The sequence below is a fragment of the Thermobia domestica genome, chromosome 1 (assembly GCF_964235325.1).
Source record: "Thermobia domestica chromosome 1, izTheDome1.hap1.1, whole genome shotgun sequence".
Classification (NCBI taxonomy): domain Eukaryota; kingdom Metazoa; phylum Arthropoda; class Insecta; order Zygentoma; family Lepismatidae; genus Thermobia; species Thermobia domestica.
In genome coordinates this window covers 153992757-154019342 of record NC_137454.1, presented here as the reverse complement: position 1 = coordinate 154019342, position 26586 = coordinate 153992757, and the positions used below count along the sequence as shown (strand labels likewise).

General features: G+C 34.9%; 1 protein-coding gene across 3 annotated transcripts in view; it reads left to right on the top strand.

Annotated features, from left to right (window-relative positions):
* Positions 1-26586, top strand: part of LOC145690128 (FHF complex subunit HOOK interacting protein 2A-like) — a 79675-nt gene that overhangs the window by 11903 nt on the left and 41186 nt on the right. For all 3 annotated transcript variants that reach the window (XM_081764734.1, XM_081764715.1, XM_081764724.1), the window contains exons 4-5: positions 15879-16001; positions 25553-25711. In XM_081764734.1, the coding sequence (XP_081620860.1) occupies positions 15879-16001; positions 25553-25711 (282 nt within the window). The remainder of the gene's footprint in view (positions 1-15878; positions 16002-25552; positions 25712-26586) is intronic.

Sequence of the window (26586 nt, the reverse complement as noted above, 5' to 3'; positions counted from 1 at the left end):
TCAAATTTATCATAGTTTATGAAATTTGATTTAGATTTAGTTTGATCAAGTTTTGTTGAAGTCACTTCTTGATGAACACCCACTTTTGTCATGTACGCTTCTTTTTCAACAGAAGAATACATCACACCAGCGTGTGTATATCTGAATATCACATTCCCCCAAAATTTTTCAGAATTCTGCTGGCATCCTTCCAGAGAATTATTTAAACCGATATTATTCAAACATTTTGATTCACAATCCATAGTTATGCTTTCACAAAAATATAGAAAACTCTTAAATTCGCATTTACTTTTATCCAATGAATGAAATTTACCTTCCGCCAAATAAACTGCTTCCGGTAATTCATAAAATATTCTAGTATTATTTATTAAGTAGCCCATTGATGTTACGTCATACATTATTGAAATACTAGTATCATATATTATCGGAGTTTTTATTATTAAATCAACATTATTTTCTTCGTAATGATATCTTACTAAATATACGCTAGACATTTGGTAGAACATCCCAATGTCTGACCTATAAATAGTATTCTTCAATACGTCATGAAGACTAATTAACCTTTTAACATCAGCATTAGATAATATATGATATGTTAACTGATTATTTAATATGCTATTTACTATTTTATTTACTCTCTCCTGTACAAGATGAGCAAACAAGTTTGCCATTATCTTGCGTTGGGATTGATGCAAATAACAGTATAAATCTTGAATTTTATTTTTAAAATCGTGCAACACATGTTATACTTTTATTACAATCCCGTGGACTACTGCAATTTCATTATTAAATGATTCTTTTAAATTTTTAATTTCATTTGTTAATACATTTTCATGTTTACTTAATTTGTCAATAGACTGAGACAACTGTTTATTATGTATTAAGTTATACGTCGATAAACCAATAGACGATAATCCCAGTAACCACGAAAATATAAATCTTTTATTTCTATGATTATTATTACACCTAGCTTTACTATTTTCATAGACAAAATGGCAGGGTAATAAATTTACTATATTTTGTCTAAATTCTTTTTCTTTTACTGCATAGTCGTTTAAAATTTCGTATGCGTCAGTACATTTATCATGTACTGGCACCGATTCTTGGAAATTCAAATGCATTTTTACAGTAGTAAACACCATATTCGTAGCATGAACAGCATATGCATTCTGCGTGAAAGCTAATCCAATCTCTGATAATGTTATTTGTTGATGTTCTTCCTCTGCTACCCCAATACTAATCAATAGTATTTGAAAAATGAAAATCTTGAACATGATGTTAACTGCAAACAATTAAAACTTAGAATTACTATCTGAATTTTAAATTATCTAATTTAATTATTTCTATATCTCTTATTTATTTAATACTTATGTTTTAATTTATTTGTATGTGTACCTTGGATTATTCAACAATTTAAAGAAATTTACTACATATCTCTAATTTTAAAAAAAATTCTCTAATTTCCTAATCACTTTACACTCTGTAAACAATATATTTTTACCAGTTAAGGGATTTTTAGATGGAAATCAACATTTACTTTGATTTCGGGACACGGACTTTTGTTGATAAACAGCGGTCCACCTCGCTGTTTCACTGATCAAAACATGTTGTTTACAGATCCCTAACAAAAAAACTTGTATACTAAAACTTATTCGTGTTTTATCGTTGCACATACTTTTTTTTTTAACTTTTCGTGATGTAGTCCTTTGAGTCTTAAAAACTTCTTGGTTTTTACACGCGTTGTTTTTTTTTCTGTTTAGACATCACTGTCTAAATCCGACTCATCATCTTGCCTATCTGAATCTTCCTCATTCGCGCTGACAAATGGTTTTAAACGTTGTATATCAATGGAATCCGTCTTCTCTTGTCCTTTCTTTGTCTCATATCTCACTTTATATGAATTATTATTCATCTTTTGCACTATTACTCCACGAGTATTGAATCTCTTCCCAAAACAAGCTGGAATGCCTGCTCTTGGCATTTCACGAATCCAAACTTTTTGACCTACGTCGAAGTTAGGTTGAGAAAACTTCTTCTCGATCTGCTTCTTTTGAGATTTAAACCGCTTCTGCAAATTCTGGTACGCCAATTTCCTTGCCTCTTTTACAGTTCTTATTCGCTCTTCGTTTTCTACATACTCACAAGGTATGTCCAGATCCTGTTCCAAGAACGTTCTGGGTTCACGCCCTTTAAGCAAATAATATGGCGAGTGTTTGGTTCCGTCATGAATCTGTGTATTCATGGTAAACACTATGCAAGGTAATATCTCGTCCCAGTTTGTGAATTCACGGTCTATATAGTGCTTCATAATCTGTTGGATTGACCCTATAGCTCTTTCCGATGTTCCGATATTGTAGTGGGCATCTGTATTGGCAAAGTTTAACCTCATACCAAAACGCTCAGCCATCTCTTCCATTACTCGGCTTCGATGTGTACTATGCCGGTCCATGGCTAAAATCTCAGGAATCCCATGTTTTGTAATCAATTCTTCAAAAATTACTTCTGCTATAATTTCGGAAGTTATAGCGGGAACTGCCCTAGCAATTACGTAACGAGTGGCACTGTCTACGAATACAATTACATATTTATTCCTATGATTTTTAGATCTTTTAAACGGCCCAATCTCATCCATAGTTACATGCTGGAATGGCATATAACTAGGGTATGTTTGCGGATGCAGTGGTGTCCTACCAGCTTTACGTTTCTGAATTTGGCAACTGATGCACTGGCTGACCTTCTCTTGGAAAAATCTTTTCATATTCGGAAAATAAATGGATTTTAATGCTCGATTATAACACTTCGTGTAGGAATAGTGTCCACCTCCATATATCGAACAATGCAAGTTCTTGAAAACTTGTTCCCTTAAAGAAAAAGGAATGCATAATAGAAATTTCTTTCCATTAGCCATCTTTTGAGTTCTGAAAAGTTTTCCGTCCTTAATTTCATACCAGCGGGCTTGTTTTTCCGATTTTTCGTCTGCTTCTTCTGGATGTTCTATAGCCTTCATTATTGGCCCAAAGAAAGAATCTTTCCTCTGCAACTCAGCTACGTCCACATCTTCGTCGAACGTGATGTTGACTTCGAGATCTTCTGTCTTTACTGGTAGCGCATCTAAATCAATGTCTTCATCGGTTGGTTGAATATCCGTGTTTCTTGATAATACATCGCTCGGGTTTGTCTCCCCTGGACAATGCACTGGCGTATACTGGTATTGTGCCATCTCTAAACTGTACCGTAACAATTTCGGTGATAATTTTGGCGTTGTCTGTAAATATTTTATACATCTGCAATCAGTGTATAACTCGAATTCTTTATTATACAAATAGTAGTTGAATGCTTTAAAGGCACTCACCACGGCCAAAATTTCCAACTCCACTATATGTCTTCTCGTTTCATTTGGTCTTAACACTCTACTATAATATGCTATAGGTGTCCACTCTCCATTCACTTGCTTTTGCATGAGTACAGCCCCAATTGATTTTGTAGACGCATCGGTATACACTCTCGTTTCCAGATTTTCTCGAAAAGGTGCTAATAACGGTGCATTCATCAACGCATCTTTTAATTTTTCAAAACTAAGTTGGTGTTCCTCGGTCCATACGAATTTATGGTTTTTCCTTAATAATTGTTGAAAATTAGCTGACATTTCTGCATAGTTTTTACAAAATTTTCGTACGTAGTTAGTCAACCCAAGGAATGACTTAAGTTCTTTCGCGCTTGTGGGTGGCTTACAAGCTTTTATTGCCTGAATCACTTTAGGACTTATTTCATAACCAGCTTCGCTCACAATGTGACCTAATGCCATTACTTTCTCCTCCATGAAGTGACATTTTTCTACCGACAACTTTAAGCCATATTTTCTTAGTCTTTGAAAAACTGAATGCAATACCGATACCATCTTTTCCTGATTGTTTACGTATAGGAATACGTCGTCCATGTAAAACGACACCGCTTCCGGATGAACGTTAGCTAATGTCATTGCCATGATTTTCGTATATATGGCGGGCGATTGGATGTAACCCATGGGTAATTTAGAGTATTGGTACGCACCGACGCCAGGAATGTTAAACGCCGTATACTTCCTTGAATCCTTAGAAATCGATACCGTGTGATAAGCACTCTTAATGTCAAGGACACTAAAGAATTTGTGACCACCCATACATGTTAGAATCTGATGTATAGGCGGCAACGCCACGGAATGGAATTTTACATGCCGATTAAGGACCCTACAGTCCAAACAGGCTCTGATCGATCCATTAGGCTTCTTTACAAATAGCATGGGTGAGTTATACGAGCTATTACTCTCCTCGATGATGTTCTGTTCGAGTAGGATGTTTATCTGTTCTTTAACTTTATCTCTCATAGCTATAGGTATTGGATACTGTTGACGTCTGAACGGAACTTCCGTTTCCAACTCTATCTTATGTTCTACTCCTTTAACTCTTCCTAATTCATTCTCTTTCCACGCAAAAACATCTGCGTAATTATAACATAATTTCTCTAATTCCTTTTTAATTTCTGGTTTAGTCTTATCACCAATTTTTAACCGTGTTTTATCATAGTTTTTTCTCGCTTCTAACACTTCTTCAATTTCATCTTCTGTTAATCCTTCCTGTCTTAATTCTGATTCACTAATACATGCTTCTGCATCTCCCACTTTCAAATTTTTCGTTAACATGATTGTCTTATTTGATGGATTGATTACTTCTAAACACCGATTTTCTTTCGACAATATCGCTCTAGGTACAAATATGTTATATTGAGTCTCTAACAATTTATCTGGCTCTAATAAATATTCATTGTTTGCCCAAGAATTGACTAGGTTAACTTCAACAGTTGTCCTAGTTCTTGGTAACAACTTCACTTTATGTCCAAGGACCCATTTCGGCTTTAAACTTGTTTTTATACTTATCGCGATATTATCGGAAACTGTTCTGGTTTCCTGATCATTTCTACAATGTTTAATCGGTTTCCCAAACCTTTGAACTATGATTTTACTAGTTCCATAATCTATTCGACAATTCTGTGTCTGCAAAAAATCATTCCCAATTAACATTTGATATGGGAAATCTTTTATTATCCTAAATTCTTGGTGAAAAGTTTGATTTGAAATTTTAAACTTGATTATTGCTAATTTATTAATTACAAGAGTGTTTTGCGTGATACCTTTGATCTTTGTTTGTCGTGGAATTATTTTTGCACTCGGTGGCACTAATTTCTCATTAATAATCGAAATTTGTGACCCACTATCGAGTAACGCTTTAATCTGTCTACTATCGATCTCTAATGGTAAATATACCATATTGTTTTCCAAATTAACTGAGGCAATTATTTCTCTTGTTCTTAGGTTCCTATTCCCTGTAAATGCGCCTCGCCCATTTACAGATGTGTTCCGTTTAAATTACTCGGACCTGCTGTTTGATAGTAAGTAGTACCATTTACTTGTGCTGGTACCACTTGCACAAATCTCTGCTGATTCGGATTTTCAAAATTATAGGATTGGTGACAACACGAATTCTGACAATTTCCTTGCCAGTTCCCTTGTTGACCACGTCCTCTATTATTTCTCCAATAACCACCTCGATTACCACGCTTATTGTAATAACCATTATTTCCTTTATTACCGTTTTGACTTCTGTTACCATTATTATACCAATTCTTATTCTTATTTCCTCGGAAATTATTTCGGTTATTTCCTCTATTCTGCCTATTATTTCTATAATATTGATTTTTCCCTTGTTTTCTAACATTATTTTCGTGTTTCTCTCCGTCTTGTGATTTCGCCGATAATGCAAGTTGCAATTTGTCTATCTTTTTCTCTAACTCCGCGATTTGTGTAATACTCTGCGGCTCTTGTTTGATTTTACTCTCTTCCTTATTTTTCCTTACAACTACGTGATCTAACTCAGATTCACTTTCGTCATCTTGTACTTGCTCCCTAATCTTTTTTACAAGATCTTTAATCGTGACTTTACCGGATTCTTTTTTCACGCGTTTTGCAATCTTACATTTATTCTTTTCTATCTTTTGTAAATCTTCAACAAATTTATCTAGGCTAGAATATGCTATCGTTCCAACTTTTTCCATATAGTATGGATGTAATCCTCCAACTATAATACCTATTTTCTTAATGTCAGTCATGTTCGAATCTAATCGTTCACAAAGAACGAGCATGTCATATATGTAATTGATGACAGCCTCGTCTTCATGCTGTAAACGTTCCTTAATTTTATCCTCGATATCAATTGTCACATTAGATTTGGTAAACTCTTCTACGATTTCTGACTGCAAATCCTTATATTGGATTTCTGCCGTATTTTTCCGTTTCAGGAACAATTTAATCCATTGCCTCCCTACTCCTTTGAAAATATTAGGCAGTAATTCCTTTCTTTTGCTTTCGGCGATACCTGTCATTTGACAAGCATCGTCGAACTCATCGAAGAACGACACGATGTCATTATCGTTTTTCAGATCGAATTTAGGTAGTTTGTTAATATCTGCATAAAACGTAATGTTAGACGCCATTTTAAAATCCTTATTGTCACTATTTATTAATTTCGGATCTAAATTTATGATTGAAGGAAAGTCTTCTGATACGGATTTAGTTACCGGACTACTTGGGAAATTGAAAACTGGTTCCCTACTCAAAATAATTTTAGGACTCGCGACCTTGTCCTGACTGCAAGAAATATTTCGTCTTTCCGGTGTCCTCACACCAAATAAATTATGCACATCAATATTTATTCCCTTACTCGCTTTCTGTGCTCTAGTTAACACAGTATTTTCATTCATTTATCTCAATACTTAATTCAACTTTAATTACGAAGTGAGGGTGGGTGGTGAGGGTTAACGTATTTACTTAATCTACTTGAGTCAATGCCTTGGTCATTCGAGATCCGAACCAAATCTCGTATTCAATTGGTGAACGATGATACTACAAAATATTAACATACTAAACTACTCAAACTATAACTATTTAAACCGAACTTAAACCATAACCACATTGAAACCTATTCTTAAAACTAAAATTATTCCGTTTCGGGATTCGAACCATAGCTATTTTCACCATAACACGATGGCTACACTACTCTTCGGGGATCGAACCTAAAGTATCTCCACCATAACACGGTGGCTACACTAGGATCGTTACAAAACCAGCAAATCTCCACCATAATAACCTAGTTCCGCCTGGAATCGAACCCTAAGCATACTCCACCATAACAATGGTGGGAACTACACTTAGCACTATTCGGGAATCGAACCACAGCTATCTCCACCATAACAACCTTTTACCGTCGTGCCTAGTTTGCATGGGGATGAAATGATAATTGACGGTTGAAGATCGCTGCTACTCACCATCTAGAATGAGTAGGTCGAGGATGACATAAAGTAAACAACATTAAATTAACTTTGAATTAAATCTTTGTATTTTCATAATATCGTGTAATACTGTTGTTGATCGTCGACTGTGTATAAACGCCAGATCACATATCTTTAAGCATCTAAGAAGTTAACCACGAATAACTCGAACATAGCTGAGATACACGTACCTTTGAGTAAATGATGCCTGGAACTGATGTCGATGTTCTGGATGATAAATATCTCGCTGCCAATAGTCTGTAGTGGCTGACTATTGTGAAACCATAATCCACTTTAATGGTTTACTGGAAACTATTAGATCTCCTGATCTAATCGTTGACTAGAATCACAGCTAAATGACAACCGTGATATACGTATCAGTGGTTCTCGATGTTGCTGCTCAACGTACGATGCTCGTTGTCTGATCACCGTCTTCTGATCCACTGTATTCTCCCCCCAATCTTTTAGAACCATGAGTTTTTATACTTGGATTCCAGACATCCTGGAATTCATCGTCGTCGACTTTCTGTATATCTCAGCTATTGGTAAAACATTGGTTTCACCCGAATTACATCGTAATCAAATTCTCAGACCTACAAATTTCTGCAAACTCAACGATTATGCCACAGTCAAATGTGTGTCAGTGTTATAGTATTACAACTTGATGACAATTCATTCCTGAATCAAAACATTACAAATTACAAATTACAATAGCATACGAACTGACGACTTAGCGTCTAGCCGTAGCAAAAACATAACATTCATCACATATACAAAACATTGATGTAAACACATAACCACACACACTTGTTTACATTCTATGACAACATTGAGTTTCTTTATTCTGACATAACATTCAATAAAAATATGCTTCCTTTCCCAAAATAATATATTCCTAAATAATATCAATCGTATGTATCAACAATATATATATATATATATATATATATAAAATTAATAATCGTTTTATATAATTCCAACCCTGCAAATAAATTATAAATTAGGAATAGCTAATTCCGGAATTTTTATTTTCTGAAAGTAAAATCGGAATAATTCCGGAATCCGGAAAGTGAAATTTCTGATTCCGGATTCCGGAAAATTTTGCCCATCTCTGCTATAAATAAATAGTAAAATATATCACAAGGATTTACGTTTGTAGAAATATCAAGAATCTTACTTAAATACGTAGTGAAATAAGTATTTTTTACTACTGTGCAAAGTCTAAGTTAATATAAATAGCTAGTAAAATCGAAGTATTATACTTGTAAGGACCACGACCCTTAAATGGGAATTACATTTCAAGGCTTTGTGTAAGATAAATGCTTGGTAATATAATTGAGTGTAACGCCCCCCATTCTCTCCTGAGCATGTACTTATTACCAGTCTAGGTGTAGGGCTTCAATTTTTCATATCCACACATGAGTTTGAAAGTTCATTGATTGGCTTGATCTGAGCTCCTGTTTAGTCGTGATTTGGCCTCGAACCCGCGACCCGTATAAGTGTGGGTTCAAACAGTTGTTTACAATCCTATAAAACAAACACAGACAGTAAATTTGTTTCTTGCCACTTACCTTACAGGAACAGCAGAATAATAGCAGATTTTCAAGGTAAATCCAATAATTATGTATTACACTTACACGCATTTCAGTTAGAACACTGTCTTGAACTTGTACGTCACTCACTTCATGCACGAATCACACTGAAATTTTATTTATGACACACAAGATTTTCTTAAAATTTAATACTATATTTTCTTTTCATTTATTACATTGTTTTTAGCTAACGTAAGTTTTGGTAATCTTCCTTTTATTTTATTTTATTTTATGTGCGTTTTAAATAGGAGTAGAGTTGTTAAGTTGAATTCATTTTCAGTTTTACGTTCCTTTCAGGGGCGAGGCTATATGAGACTGGACCTACTGATTAACGTGGAATCCGAACCACATGAGCTTTCGCCGGGAATCGAACTCGGGTCTCCCACGCTAAAGGCGCGTAAGTCAACCGCTTAGTCACGAATGAGCTCTAAATAGAGGTAGAAAAAGAAAGTTCCCTTATCTGTCACCTCTTTAATCTCCTTGATGTATTTCCCTTCAACGGTCTTTTACTGTAATTCTGGTAAGCTCAGATATTCCCTTCATCATAATCCACACTTCAAAGTGCTAGAAGTCCTTTTTGGTGTCAGTATCAAATATACTATTTTAGTTCTTCCTGTCACTGCTCCAGTTTATTCTGCTTGTTATTCATATGGAAAGTACTGTTACAGTGAGAAACTCATTTCGTTTGGGTTTAGTTCTGGTTACCAAATGCTGGGTAGATGTGTTACAGTTATCTTCGTAATTATCTCCAGAAAATAATTACATTATGAGATTTCACTTATCAAACTCTTCTATAAAATGTATAGATACTATTCACAAAATACACAATTTGATATGCACAAAATTAAATCTTGTACTGTGCACTCGTTCTGTTAATTTGAGTCTACCGCACTTATGTAGTAACTTAGATATGCTATCAACACGTACAATTTGCGAAATCGTTAGTCATGTGCAGTACTGACACTGATTGCAGTAAGTACTGTCTTTTTCTGATTTCGTTGGAAGTATCACAATTATGTCCTCGTAATATATTGGAAATTTGTAATAATGTGCGCAACAGGAAATCAGAATTTACGTACATTAGTAATCCGAATTAATCTGTCAACTTGAGGCTCATAAGTAGAAGTATCAACTTTTCAACACAATACCAAATAAGGTGATCATTATGTATGAATCAATGTACGTACAGTACATTGAATATACCGCTTTTTTCGAATGGCATGACGCGAATCTATGTTCCTTGTATGAATACACCGCAACTGTCCTGAAACAACACGATATATTTCATTTTGGAAGGTCAACGATTCAAAGATGGAAACTCGTTCCTCTGGTACCTCTTTTTATGAGAAGTTAATGACTCAAGTTCTGTCTGTTATATGTAAACTTCACAAACCCACGCATATGTAGGCCAAATCACGAACTTTTTTCGTTTGTTTATGATGTCGTTTCGAACAAAATTGCCATTTAGCATCTCTGCTTATTTCAAGGAATTTCATATATTTCACTATGTATCTTTTTTACTTTAAGCACAAATTATCGCACATTCAATACTGACTTTACTCAGTTTCTACTCTATTTTCATGTTTAATTGGTGAAAGTGATTATTCGTTTCTATTGGGGCTTGGCAGCTTTTTTTTCTTTCTTTCTTCAAATTCTCATCATTGTCTTTTTGTTTTCTTTCTTCAAATTCTCATCATTATTTTGTAAGCTAAATACAAGATTATTATACAGAACACCGATAAATAAATACATAGCAATGTTTCTTATCTGCTGTACAATACTTTGGCAGTCTGCTATTATTTTATGAGATTCTAAAACTTAATCTTTCTGTCTACAAATGTGAAATTTTCAATTAAATTCTATCGAAAACACTTGAAAGTAATTTTAATTGTACGAAAAATAAAAAAAATGAACTTAATACATATAAACATCTACAGATCCCAACATTGTCTTTTATGCTTTAATATGTCTATTTACAATTGCATAGAGTTCTTAATGCGTTATTTTCCGAATAACAAAGATTATAGCTTGGTTTCCGAGAGGGTCATAGGCCAAATTGTATTCAGTAAGTGTTCTCGGGTTATCAACCAGGTGAAGATATTAAGATCCGACGTTTCGAATGCAAGCATTGCATTGATCTTCAGGGATTGTAATGAAGAGACTGAAGATACGTGGGCGTATATATATGATCACTATTTAGGAGCGAAGCTATGAATTTGGGCTTGTGATTGGCTGAAGGAAATGATGACTCCTGATTGACTGTTGTTGTGGCTACAAGAAATGGTTTTGTAGAACGCCCAATTTTTTGCTCCTGAAATAGGTTGACCAGATAGGACTGAGTGAGTTGAAAGCCATTGTCTCTATTGAGACTGTTCCTTTCACGTGAGATGGCTGTGCTTTATTTATTATTCTGTCCCAAAAATGCTGCACTTGGCTACTATGTGGTATTTGTAAAATTGATTCTGTGTCCCAGCTCTAAGCTATGCTCTGCTAGTCCTGACTTTACGCGTTGCTGAAGTCTTACGTAGCTGTTGTGTTCTTTGTATCGTTGTTTTATAGTACATCCAGTTTGCCCTATGTATAGTACGCCACATTCACATGGTATACGATATACTTCATGAGTCCGCAGGTGAAGGTTATCTTTCACTGGTTTGAGTAACGATCTGATGTTAGCTGGAGGTTGTGAATAATTCTTATACCATGTCTGGCAAGTGTTCTGCTGAGTTTGCTGGAGGTGTGGCCGATGAAAGGCGATGCGGTAGTAGAGAGATAATCCACACTCTTGACTTGATTGATTACTTTATGTTGAAAAGTAACGGCTCTTTTTATGGCCATATTGATATCTGTATGACTGTAATCATCCTCTTGTAGCGGAACGAAAATGATTACATTCCTCTTGTAAACATTCCTAGTCACTTGCGGAGACTGCTCTGTGGACCAAGATGTTTAGCACTGCAAGACGTTGTGACTTGTGATGATAGCTGCTTGCATTGAGATAAAGATCCGTGTGTCCCCCTCTATATACGCTGTGTCCTAATGGTCCGTCAGGTATACGTCCCCCTTTTTCTTGATATTCTTGATATCACGTCTACAGAAAAAAAAAAATAATTTATTTTCTTCAAGTTGTTTCAGGCATTGGAAAGAGACACCAAGTCAAAATCTACTCGTATAGTCTTTTAGAGTTAGAATTTCATTTTGCTTGTCATTGTGGAACTTGAAACAGTAGGTTTGCAACAGAATCATATCTCCAAAGTTAACTATTTCCCGATGTGAATTTTCTTACTAACCCTAGTTACTTGAATTGAATGGTGCTACTCCTATATTCCGCTTCTCGTAAATATAGTTTTACTATTTTTATATCCTAGGATGGAAACTCTGAAACCTAAGCGTGCCTTCAGAAGATCTATGTTGCGTTTACCGTCGTTTTTCTCTTTAAATATTTCTGTTATACTACCAAGAAGTTTTTTGTATCTTCGAATTTGTACACTTTTCTTTCCTTTAGCATGAGATAAATATTTTTGTTAAATTAATTGATATTGCTCCACTATGAACTCTTATCTGCAATATATTACATAAAATCCAAATTAATTTTGGTATTTACTATGCATAAATATTTAACCTTTAATTTTAAATGCATAATTTTCCTGATTATATGCAAATTTCGCTTTGTGAATGTGGCTCCATACATTTGTTATGAACAATTGAACTAAAGTTTGATTTAAGATGTGCTGTGTCTGTTATTAGATAGATTCAAATTCAGTGAATGAAAATCCTGTTGTTTAAGAATCATTGAAAGTAAAATTCACATAAGAGTCTTGCTCTGTATATCGAATTTTTTAGATTGCTCATCCGGTTTCACTCTTCTCTGTTACTTTCTTTAGTGATGTCTGATGATTGCTAAATTGGACGCTTTGTTAAGACTTCCTTTCCTGTGTCACTTTCTTGAGAAATAAATAAGGTAACCTCACTCTTCAAGAACAATTGTAACATTTTTTCATTTTACAGTTAACATAGAAGTGAATTTACAGTTATCTAGAAATTCTCTTAAAATTTCAGCTATCAAGATTGACAGAGTTTTGAGTTCAATTTTAGCATTTAATCTGTGCATCATATATATATATATATATATATATATATATATATATATATATTTAAAAAGCATATTTCATTTCAGTAGTAAAAAATGATCAACATTTATCTGGAATTTTGTTATTATTTTACTATTTCATGGGAAGAATAACATGTAAGACTAATGATAAACATTAATAACTGTACAATACAAGTTTGTCAAAAAAGTTTTTGAGGCATGAGTTGTCTATTTAAAAAAAAAAAAAAAAAAAAAAAAAAAAAAAAAAGAGTTGCGCAGTAAGGAAGACACTTTAACAATGCATTAGTTTAGCAATTTTTAGATTTTAGTGAAGAAAATTTAGAGAACACTGAAACCGTATGAGTAAATCATAAAAATCGTAGAACAAGACAAGATTGTTCTTATTTGAATTATTTATCATATAACATCAAATTAAATTTACCTACATCTTACTTGGCATGGGGAGCACTTTATGAGAACATACTCTATTATATTACTCACTTGTCTGCCTTCCCTCCTCAAAGAAAAATCCATATATTCTGTGAGCTGTCTCACCATCCTCAGTCGATAAATTGAAAGTTGAGAGAAAATGGCTTCCTGTTTTAATGGAACATCTCTGTCTTTGTTTTAAAAACAAATGACCTCTCCTCACTGGTCTAGTGGATAGTGCATGTGTTTTTGGTGCACATAGTCCCTGGTTCAATTCCCAGTGAGAAAGCACTAAAAATTTGAACACATTACGGTGGTTCGGATTAAATTGTAGGTCCACGTCTCATATAGCCTCGGTGCTGAAAGGGGACGCTAAACTTCGACAAACAACAAAAACAAATGTTTATCCTTACCACAGGAACAACACACATTTCAAGATAACTTTTTTTTTTTTTTCAGCAATAAGGAGAAGCACTTGTTTCTGATACAAAGAGGGAGACGGAAATAGCTACTTGATTTAGTAGATGAATATTCAGTATTCATTTAAAAAAGTACTAACGCCAAAAGCACTCCAAATTAACTAAGTGTAACGTTTCGGCAAAAAGTTATTGCCTTCATCGACACAAATTCTTTCAGAAAACTAACGTGGTCTGTGGAGCTAAATCCCGGTGTTTTTCTTCTTCCGAGTACCGTTACTTTCTTTACTTCCAGTATTCCTCCATAAAATATTCGTTGTGCGTAAATACTCCACTTCATGGGCACCAACTGGTATTTGACGTAGCTAATTAATACTAATTTATAATACAAAACATGTTAGTCTGTGAGTAATGCTAATACGCAGAACTTGAAGACATTTAAGTTACAGGCTGCATACACATTTAAACTAAAATATTTTGATATTCTTAATCCTTATATAACCGCAAGACGCCTCAGTCTGTCACTCATGCTAATTCCTGATAGTTCACTGTAAGGCTAATAGTTGTCGCTAGCTGCGTTGCCTTCTACCCGATGCCAAGAAACGTTTGTAGCGTGCAGGAAATTTGCAAGACGAACTGAAGGTTTGGAGGAACAACCAGTTATAATTAAAGAAGCATTTCATCGATGTTTTACTTCACTCTATTAATAACGTAATTGGTCGAAGAAAAGTAGTAAATTTGATACTGTACGTAGAGAATCTGCCGTTTCTTGATTTGCAAATTCAAAGTCTGTGCCCTTAATCCAATGGTTTGAGGTTGTAAAAATTAAACCTGTGCCTTGAAAGGACTTATGTAATAAAATCATTAAGGTTGGTGTAAAGGGACAAGTTGTGCCGATAGATGTCAGTACGGTTTTCGTATCTCTCTCATGTATTTTTTACCTTTCATGAAAATTTACAATTTCTCTTAAAAATTTTCTACCTAGAGACTTCAAATAATTAGAGGAGAAACATCATAACCTATCGAATGCAACAATCCGTGCCGATTTTTTTATTTATAATCTACATTGTTGAAACAGTTCCATTGTTACAGGTTTGGATATCCATTTCAACAATGAAGAAAATTACAAATAAAAAATTGGCACGGATTGTTGCAAGAAACTGAAAAAATGTTAACATAAAAAAACGTTCTAACACATCTACGAAATTAGTAGCTCAAATAAAATACAGAAAACTCAAGTAAATCAAACAGGACAAAGCATTGTTCTATGCATGTTGTAACTCATTTGTTACTTAAAGGAGCATTTTATTTTTAAGATTCATTGTAGCCAAAATTTTTGTACGTGCATCCATTTAAATTGGAATTCTTATCCAAATTTTCTAAACCTATATTTAATGCTGATGTTATGAACTGGATGAAAAAAGTTTCAAATGTTATTCTTTTTCTTGAAAAATATTATTTTGTTTCTTACTTTAGTGACTTACATGTGATGATTGTTCTGCCTGAAATGTTCAGATAATTCAGAAAGGGGAGAATTATTATACATACTTAATATCCCTTTTATTTCCTTTGATTATACTATTGCAAGTAGTTTCGAAGCCTCTGATGTTTTTATAAAAAAAGTTAAGTTCTTCTAAGTATTTTTAGAGTTATTAAAGCGCTTTGATTCCACATTTCTTATATGTTTTATGCAAGCCATTAATGATTCATGGGTAAAGAAGAAGTTCAATCCACTGTTTATGTTCCATTTAATGTTCAGGCATATTTAACCATACTTTTACTTGTTAAAGCAATTTCTGTAATATAATGAGCCTGTAACTGTTTTCCACTATTATCAGTTTTAAATAATTAATTTCTGTTATTCAATTTTTTGAGCACGAGTGTACATGCTGTGTTTGTATATGCGCGACATGATGTATAGAAAAATTACAGAAAGATTGAAACATTAAAAGTTTATTGTTGTCACATAATTTGGTGCTTTTTTTCCTGTTTCAGAGGGTGGTAGGTTTGTGTAAAAATCTCACAGCGTCTCCCACTGAAAACGAAGAAATTCATTTTTTGTGTACCTTATGTGCAGTGATAAGGAAGGATCCATATCTGATCAATTTCTTTAGTGAGGTATGGTTACCAAACAGTTTTCCTAGTTTGATTGGAGTTTTTAGGGATTCAATTTTTTTAACTTCTAAGAAAGTGAGTTTATAAAGAGAAAGATTGTATAATAATACAGATTTATCAGTATACGGCATTTTTACACTCTATCGCATTCCTCAGGGCATTTTTTTTTTAAAAAAAAAGAAAGAAAAGTCTTGAAAATTGAGGCGCTATAGAAAATAAAAACAAAGAAAGGAAGCTGGTCTTAGCTAAAGAAGAAGAAAAATAACGTTATTTCGGCAAAATTCCATGTGGCACATTAAGGTGTTATGTAAGGCAAAATGAATAAAGATTTGTACTTGATAAAAACAAAATTTATTTTTAACTATGCAAAATTCTTGAATTTTAGTGTTATTCCGTTACATAAATTTTGCAGTATTTAAGATAAATTTTGTCTTCTTTTGGTAAGGGCATTTTTCTTTATTTTTACCTTCAGTAATACCTCAATTTTCAAACCCGCCTTTTCTAAATGTCCTGAGAAAGCCGACAAAAGGCAACAATCACCCAAATTATTAGCTACATAAACAGAATAGAATAGAACAAAACTTCGTGAGCATACATTTAAAAAGTTTTTCTTTGCGTATCTCACTGCCGTATAGTATAAACCCTTAACGGAATCCACAGATTAGTAGGACCTACCTACTAGTTAAGCAAAATCCATAATCTAAATATGATGTTATAACGTGGAATATAGTAATGCACATAAAATTCTGATATCACCAGCCGCATACTAAAACCAAAATCCACGGCCCGAACATGATCCTATAAGGCGGAACCACTGTATTTATTGAATCGACCGTTTCCTTCCCCCTTTACATCAAAGATTTATTAAAAAAACTTAAACAGTCGGCATTTTACTTAAGGAACTCGTGACGGAATTAAAATTCATTGCAGTTCCGGATCCCCTCCTCCTTTTCCCCTCCTCCCAAAGAAGAAATTAGTCAATCAGGTTGTCATAGATAAATCACTTTTTCGCACCATAAAACTGTAAATTCACCCTATTCAGCTGAACTGTAGAGATGTTTATCTAGCGACTGTCACGAACGGACATCAGGATGTTGTGATATAGTGTGTGTTGTTCAATACATGCAGTGTAAGTTTAGACAGTAGTTTGTGTTCCTGTGAAACAACTCTTCAGTGTGTCCGATATTGTACTTTTTGCTATTCCATGCCAAATCAACAGTTCTCGATGCGACAACTTGCATTTTTTGTAGGCTTGATGATATAGTTGGAGAGATATGAGAGTCCAAAAATTAGAGAAAAACGTAAATTTTTGGTAATACTCGATCTTTTAGGCACCACTACTCTTTAGCTAATTGATATACAGCTAATTAACCCTTTTAAATTCGGGGAATTACAGATAATTAATTTTAACTTCAGGAAAACGTGTTCAGCAGGAGCAGGAAGCAAGCTGTACCGGCTTCCCGTACTTACCCGACATGGACTTGCACTTTGAGCCTTCCCAAACTCCACCAACTGGCACAATAGCTCTTTTGGAAATCCCGGCGGGAGCTCATGTGGTTCGGATTCCCCGTTAATCAGTAAATTCCGTCTCATATAGCCTCGCTGCTGAAAGGGACGTTACACTCAAAATCAACTCAACCGAAATCGAGCATTTGCTGATCTTTTCTTCATCTCATCGCACATTACATAGCAATTAACGACTACGACGTCGAGCAAATAGAAGAAGAATTTAGTAGTCCATTTCATCATCCTCTATACCATAAGTAGTGCACATCTGATCACCTTGTCAGCATATCCCATGCACTTGTTATAGTCCAGAACTATCAGCGACTTGGTACAATTGCCATGCTGATCACGATAACTTCTGCTAGCTTGGGGTGCATATTCGTCAGTATGTAGACTTCCCTTTTATCTTTCCAGCTCATGGCGGCCATTTCATCATTCTGAAAGGACACAACAGGATCTCGCATTAGTCTCTATTGCTTCAATAGTATGCCCCGACGTATGGCTCGCCGAGTCAGCAAAAATTTTAGTGACGTCATAGGTCAAAGGTCAGTGACCTTGATCCGGGGTCAATGACCTAGGGGTACTTAGGACCACCCCCTAAATTTTGGCAGGGGTACATAGGACCACTCCCTTGAATTTTGGAAATTGCCAAATCTAAAAATTTGGTATGGTAGCCTAAGACCAGGGTATGTACTTCTATCAGTATTGGGGATCCCTCTCATTCCCTTTCATGGGTAAAAAATTGCCAAAAATTCAAATTTCGGTGGTTTTAGACTTATTTTATCCCCTTTGATGAGGTCTAATTACCTTATATAGTTATATGGTTATGTATAGGGGTCCATTCCCTTTCATAAGAAATGTGTACATTAATGCACCCCTTTAAAGTTTTGGGAAGGGTACCTTTGCCCACCCCTTAAATTTTGGAAATTGTCAAATTTAAACATTTGGTATAATAGTATAGAATCCTAATATATATCACTATAAATTTGGGTAGTCCACCTCGTTCCCTTTCATGGGTAAAAAATTGTCAAAATATAAACGTAAGCATTACGTTGTACCACGTGTTCGGTTTTTTTGGCTCAATTTATCCCCTTGGATTCCTATTACCTTATATGGTTATATGTGTGTGTACATGGATTCATTCTCTTACATAAGACATAGGTACATTGATGCACCCTTCTTAAAATTTGGGAGAGGTACCTTGGCCCACCCCTTAAATTTTGGAAATTGTCCAATTTAAGCATTTGGTATAATAGTATAGGACCTCAATATGTATCACTATAAATTTGGATTGTTCACCTGGTTCCCTTTCATGGGTAAAATATTGCCTAAAATTCAAATTTCGGAGGTTATTGACCCCATTTGAGTACCTTTTATTACCTTATATTTTTGGATATTGCCCAATTTAAACATTTAATATAGTGCTATAGGATCCTAATGTGTATCACCATAAATTTGGGTGGTTCTTTGGTTTCTTTTCATGGATAAAAAATTTAAATTTCGGAGGTTATTGACCCAATTTATTCTCTTTAATGAGGGCTTTATTATTTTATATGAACATGTGATTGTGTTCAGGGGCCTATTTTCTTTTATAAGGCATAAGTACATTGATGCTTTCATCTTAAAATTTGGCAGAGGTAAAATTTTTAAAGCTTAGAAATTGCCCAATTTGGTATAATAGTACAGGTCCCTGACAAATATCAGTATAAATTTTGTTCCTTTATATGGGTAAAAATCGTCAAAAAATGTAAATTTTGGAAGTAATTGAACCCCTTTGATAAAGATGGATGTATACAGGGGTCCATTTCCCTTACACTTTGATGCTCACTTTTTAAAATTTGTTTAGTGTACATAGGACCATTCTGTATATTTGGGAATTATCAAATAACAAAATTCAGTAAACGTTTTCTAGAACCCTTTGTAAATGTTGGTGTCCCTCTTATGGCCAAATATTCAAAATTCGAAGGTTATTGACCTATTTTATCTTCTTTGATCCGGCTTTATCAATGAATGAGTACAGGATTTATTACTTTTTTAATAAGAGACAGGTGTATTTGTGCACCAATCTTAAATTTTGGGAAGGGTACATTTCTTATTGTCAAATCAATAATTGGTAATTGTTCTTAAAATTGTGTGGTATTCTATTCTTCGGGTAAATCGTTGTCAAATATTAGTATGACCACGTGGTCACTTATTGACCTATGATGGGATTATGGGTCCAGGACATTGGTACCTTGAAACTTTGGGAAGATAATTTGAGAATTATCAAAATGAAATTACTTCATTGGTCTTAAATATTCCCACCTATGTGCCAAAATATAAACGTAAGCAATACTTGTACCACGTGGTTGACCTTGATGAGGTAGTGTACAGGGATTCATTTTCTTTTCAAAATTTGTTGTGGTACTTCTTAAGTTTGGGAGTTATTAAATAACATACTTCCAGACAACAGTTGGTTCTGCTTATTTCCTTCTAGGTTATTGACCTCATTGAACATATAATTATGTGGTTAATTCTAAGACTTAGGTATATCGAGAGAGGTACATAGGACGATTTTTTAGATTTGGGAATTGTGATAACCAAAATTTTAGTATGATGCGCGAAGTTTAAATGTTCAATACCTGATTAATATGAAACAATACTTTGAACTTTAGTCACAGCTCATAGTCTAAGATCATTGGTAGTGGTTGATTTTTTCCTTGAGCTTTAGAAATCTGATAGGTAACCTTGTCTAAAAGCAATACATGATACCTGATATGCTACAACTCACTGTCTAAGGTGATGTAATCTGATCACTGGCAAAGTTATTGTTGATGCAATTTGATTAGTTGATCACTGTCTTTCGTGCAGTCTGATTGGTTGATGATTTTCAACTCTTTGCTGCATTCAGTTTTAAGTTTTGTTTAACATTTATCGATTTTGGTTTGAACATTTTCGTTCAACATTTTGCACTCATTGATAAATATAATCAAAACCGTTTATTTGTTAATCGAATAGTTAAAAACCGGATAAGGTTTGACGGTTAACCGTGAAATTACTTGAAATTTTCTTGAATTTTTTTTCAGTTTAAATTTTGTTTTAAAATTTTAAAATTTTTTGTAACATTTTTTCGTTTCAAAATTTTGTTTGAAATTTTTTTGTTAAGTTTTTTCAAAATTTTTGTTTGAAATTTTTTCGTTTCAAAATTTTTTGTTTAAAAAATTTTTTCGTTTCAAAATTTTTTGTTTAAAAAATTTTTTCGTTTTAAAATTTTTTGTTTCAAAATTTTTGTTTGAAATTTTTTCGTTTCAAAATTTTGTTTAAAAATTTTTAAAAATTTTTAGAAAATTTTTTCGTTTCAAAATTTGATTTGAATTTTTTTAAGTTTGTGCACTCATTAGTAAAGAACCGGAACTGTTTAGTACAAAAATACCTGGCAACACTGTTTATCATGATGCAATAGTACACGTCAGAACATGGGCTTGTATTTGAAATGAAAAACACAAATCATTGAAATTGATCATTTTATTACACTGCACTGGTTAATCACATAAATCCATACATGATAAAGGATCTGGATATTGTCGATACAGTGTATTTTGAACTTCTTGCACTAGTTTGTCTTTAGCGTATATTTTAAATTCCAATTGAAGTCTTCTAAGGTCTATTGCAATATCGATAGGTGGAAACTCAATGTCCATTTGATCACAAATAAACTGTTTATCAATAGAGGTATGCACCCACGAACAGTATTGGCAACCATCACACCATCTAGATACATGTACAATATGCATAACACATTTCTTAAAATAGTACTTTTTCAGGAATATGCTTGTTTTGTTGCACACTTCCACTAAATGTTCAACACACTGGAATACATTGATGAATTTGATCCATTCCGATTGCGTTAGATACACCATGTTGCGGGATTCATGCAGTGTACTCTTTTTACGTAACAGCACCATCTTCTTCTAGAGGACTATACGCCGCACCACTTCATGATTTGAGCCTAATGATTTGACTATGGTCACATTTAGTTCATCATGAAAATAATCGTTCATTTGGTACCTAAGTACCCCTAGGTCATTGACCTTTGACATATGACGTCACAAGTACACAGGGGTCAAAGTCCAAACTTCGGCATAACGGGACCCGTACTACTGCTTCGGACTAAAGATAGGTGGCATTCCTTTTCGTCCACAGTTGACTGTCCCACATGCCTGGATTCCCCATAACTGTAGTTCGTCATAGAGGGAAAGGGAACTGAAGAAGTTGTCTATAAAGACATATGGCCAACATTTTTTTTTCAGCTCCTCTATCAATCTCAGAACTAGGTTATGGGTGACTGAACATGTGTCTGCACGCGATTCAGGTCACGTAGTTTCCCAAGGCAGGCTCCATCTTATAAGTATGTCCAACACAGCAGTGACTTGGAATACCTTGATTCTAAATCTTTCTTTGTTCATTACAATAACCTCATCGACAGATACAGAATCCGTAGAATAGTATTGCGTAATGAATCGGTTATTGATCATATCAAAGAAACGCTTGAATTTCCAGAGGCTGTCATACCCTGGGACTGCCCGGATTCAGCGTGTTGTCCTTGAAGTGCAGATTGCAGAGAATGGACATGAAATGAGTACGTGGATGGTATTATTGTACCATGGATAGTAATCCATGCCTGTCGATGCTCAGTAATCTTGAAGTCTGTTGCGCCTACAAAGACCCATTGGCAGACACACTGCAAGAATGTCACACACTTCTACGGATATTGGGACCTCATACTGCCTTGAACCTCAATTAGCTTTCTGGAGTTTCTGATCAATGTACAGAATCTGTTCCACTACAAGCTCAAGGATATGTATGATGAAAAGATTAAAAAACAGATCAAGTAATCGTACATCTGTACAAAGGAGAGATCGTTTTTTGATCCTAGGTGTACATTCGGGTGAAAGGGGAGCACATTCGGGGACACGAGAATCTGGCTACCGTGATCAGTTTTCAACCATTTCGCAGGCTTAGGGCCCTGCACATTTGTTAATGGTTGAACAAACTCGCCTCAGATCAAATTCAGAACCAAATTTATCCATTTCATCATTTCCGTCTGTGTCAAAAGGCTCCAAAGCCTCTCGAATGTTGGATGGAGAAAGATACGTCATTTTCAATTTCGAAAAGATACTATCATTCTTTTAAACAATATTCAGGGGTAGAATTGAGGGGGAGCGCGGGGGCCGCCGTCTCCCATCACCAAAAATATGTACGTCGTCCCCCCCAGTTCCTAAAAAATTACAATGGGCAAAGATAGGCAGGGGGACGGCTTGACGTCATGCCGCTACCTACCGTCCCCCTACCTTTTCAGATACACTTTTACCCCTAACAATATTACAAACTGCACTTTAGTACTTGCTATAAATGCCATGCCAAACAATAAACATCCGTGCTGGAGAGTTCTGTCCAGAAACAGCCCACAAAACCGTGAGGCGCCCTTTGTTTCACAAATCCAACCGTAACACACAGAGCAGAAAGGTTTCAGCTTTCTACGACACAAAATCACCCTTCAGAAAACCTTTTTCTTCAAGGAAAGTAAAATTAACGAATAAAGGGGGAAGAGTTGTGGAACAGGGGGAGGGTTATATTAATATTTTTTCTATATGACAATATTATGAACCCGTACAATCACGACGCATTGTTACAACACCATTTATCAATCGTATTTTCAAAGCTAGGTACAACAGTGTGTTTACACGTGCATTTTCTTTGTCCATTTTACTCGAGTAGGATTTAAGTATTACGTCATCATCCCTCAGCCACGACGAATAGCGCCAGTCATTTTTTTCCCCTTCAACGTTCCTTCACACAATAGAGGGGAAAAGTTTTACTGAAAAAGTAGGTATTAGAGGCAATTAATAGATGTCACATGTTCATAGAATAATACATGCCACGTGAGATGAGGGGGTTAAGTTATGTTTGAAAAGTAATAAACTAAGCTTTCCACAATTAAAATTACGCTGCCTGATCTTGAAATTCATCCAGTGTGACTTTTTAGATTGAACACAATATTGTACAGTAAGATAACTAAAATAAAGGTTGAGGTGATATCAGGAACATAAAATTAAAATTAACCTATTTAGTGATTTGTTTTCATAATCCGATTCTTGTATTTCATCAGTATCCAATACTGCAAAATTATTCTTTCAATACAATTTTATGATGACAAAAAGTATATGCAGAGATAGTGGTCTTGAACAAGCTAAAAGAAGCTTAAGCCCATTTTAGAGATGATCTTGATATACATGTAGGATTGTTCAAGTTTACAGCGCTGCAATCGAAAAACAGTATAGTGGAAGAAATGGAACATGTAGTGGATGTATAGGTACAATTCACAAACATATAAAATTGCATGTCTATGTGCATTAGTGTGTAATGAGCACAACCAAATTAATACTTCAGTAAATCTCATGTTTCCTTGCTTAGGAAGAATAGTGGATTTTGACAGATAATACACACTTGAAATACTCGCGAAGTAGCAGCATTCATAGAAAGTTAGTGGAAAAGCTTTATTTTTTAACTGTTGGAACATTTTTAATTTCCAGTCAATAAGCTTTATTGCGACAAACCTTGAAAGAACGAGTTCTTGATAAAGTGTCTGTTGTGTGTGATACTACAGAATGTTCGTTCCTTGTACAATACAGTTCACAGAGTTTGCACTGCAAGGATGGATAGCCAACGATATATATTAATTCACAGCATGCAAAAGGTTGATAGGTTTATAGCTGACCAATTTGACAATTCTCTTGTTACTTGTGTAGTCGCGCCAAAATAATGAAACCGGCATCTTCGAAGTGTACTTACCCTATGATAAGCCGTGCCACCAGCACTGGTTGTGCTCTTTCAGACCATCAACAGTATGGACTATTACCCGATATCTCATTGTCCACTTTAGCAAAATGTTGGAGCACAGGCGTAGAAATTCCATTCCATTCCTCCCTGCAGATTTTCTGTGCGCCGATGTTCTAGACGTTTTAACAGGTAATATGTACAGAAATCCATTGGGCTGCCGTCAGTACTTTGTACAGGGATATCATAAAAGGGAATAATACAGATTTCCGTTTCCTGCTCCATATGGTGATAAAACCGGAGAGATAGTCTGACGGAATGGCTGAATGCTTTGTCCATATGGATTTTCGCCTGTTCTTGTTGACTCCGTATAAACGAGGGATGTATTTCCGATATATCGGAAACATGATGGATTCAGGGAAGTAGGTAGCATTTACCTTCACTTTTTTTTTTTTTTTTTTTTTTTTTTTTTTTTTTTTTTTTTTTTACCTTCAACTTTTCCTCACTCGTAATCGTATCATGATTTCCTATAGGAAACTTCTCGATACTGGCAGTAAAATTCGGTATGTTTCTTACTACAGATGTCGGTACGTAAATGCCTAAATGTTACCATTACACGTGAGATAAATGTAGATCTCATCTAATATCGCAACTATCCTCCATTTTTACTAAATCAAGTGTCTTTCGTACAGTTTGCGGCAGTTCATTGTACATTCAGTAGTATGGCGCGGAAGAAGGTTGTGAACCCGGTATGATTGTGGCTGTCAGTGGACTGCGCTAGTTTTAAGCTCCGGGCCATGTCACGTTGGGGTGAGGTTCTCCTGATCTCACTCGTGTATGTTTGGCCACGTTGTCTTTAGATGTGGTCATTCCGATAGTTAAACCCTTTCCCCAACTATTCGATTTTACAAAAAATGTGCGAACAAAAGAGCCGTGATGTTCCCTTTTCATTAACAGTTCACTTTCGGCATCATTTTATTGGCACAAGCACTACACTTCGGCATATGCAAGCCGAGATACCACACTGATAACGACGACCGTTTCATGGTTCTGGCGCAGATACACAAGTGACAGTAGCGTTGTCAAACCGATAGCCGTCCATATATTGGTCCATAACTTTGCGATGTTATATTTTATTTTATGAACAGTTTCACAGTTATTTACTTTAGATTTTCGTAAAATACCTAGTTTCTTTATACAGTTATTTCATTAATCTTTAATTTTCATTACAGCCTTCAGAAAGAAGGGTAAGTACCTGTAGTACAAGCAGCCATAGTTCTGAGAGTGAAGAAATACAGATGCTTCTTCCTAAGTTGGCTATAGAACCAGTTACAACCAGTACAGATGGATTCCCACTCCTAGATGCTTTATTGACGTACCTGCAAAGTGCAGTAAGTAAAAATAAATCGTCTGTGAATTATATATAAATAAGTAACACCATACATGTACAGTAAATGAGATGAAAAATCCTTCACAGAGGTACACATTTATTTATAGTAGTGATTTATTATTGAATAAATAAACAAATTTTTAAAAAACTCTTACGAAGAATTGCAGGTATCAAAATTTGAACTCAGTTCTTACGATTGAGAAGCTAGTAGGACTTTGACGTTGTAGGAAGGTATTCATGTATGTAATTTTTGTAATGATTGGTTAGTTGGTTTGAAGTTTAGCGTTCCGTTCAGCACCGAGACTGTATGAGACGTGGACGTACAAATTAACGTGGGATCCGCATCACATGAGCTCCTACCGGGAATTGATCCTGGGCAGGTCCGTAACCAGCCCGATTTCTTTGATGGGGCAGAAATGAATGGTAAGAGGGCAAAACGAAGGCATTAAAAACAGCTGGTTATTTATTTGTTTATGAAATCTGCAACAAAGCTGTAGTTTTATTTACGAAGGATATATAATACTGGCAAATATTACTGTACACAAATCCAAGACTTCAAAGGTTCATTATTAACACACAACATTGACAAATATAGAAGTGAGGAAGTGTGATAAATTGAGTGTATTTGGTAAATAAAATTGCAAGAATTAGTATCAAGTTGTTTGTCATTTAAGAACTCTCTGCTACCTTCTGTTTTAGTGGAAGAAAAAACTAATTTGGGGCTGGCACTGCGCGCTCTACCCCCTCGTAGCAACAAACCTGAACCCGATTCTCCCACGATAAAGGCGCGTACGTTAACCATGAGGGAATTCATGATTTTTTTTTTTTTTTTTTTTTCAAATGATAACTCAACCTCGTATTAAGTTGAACATTTAA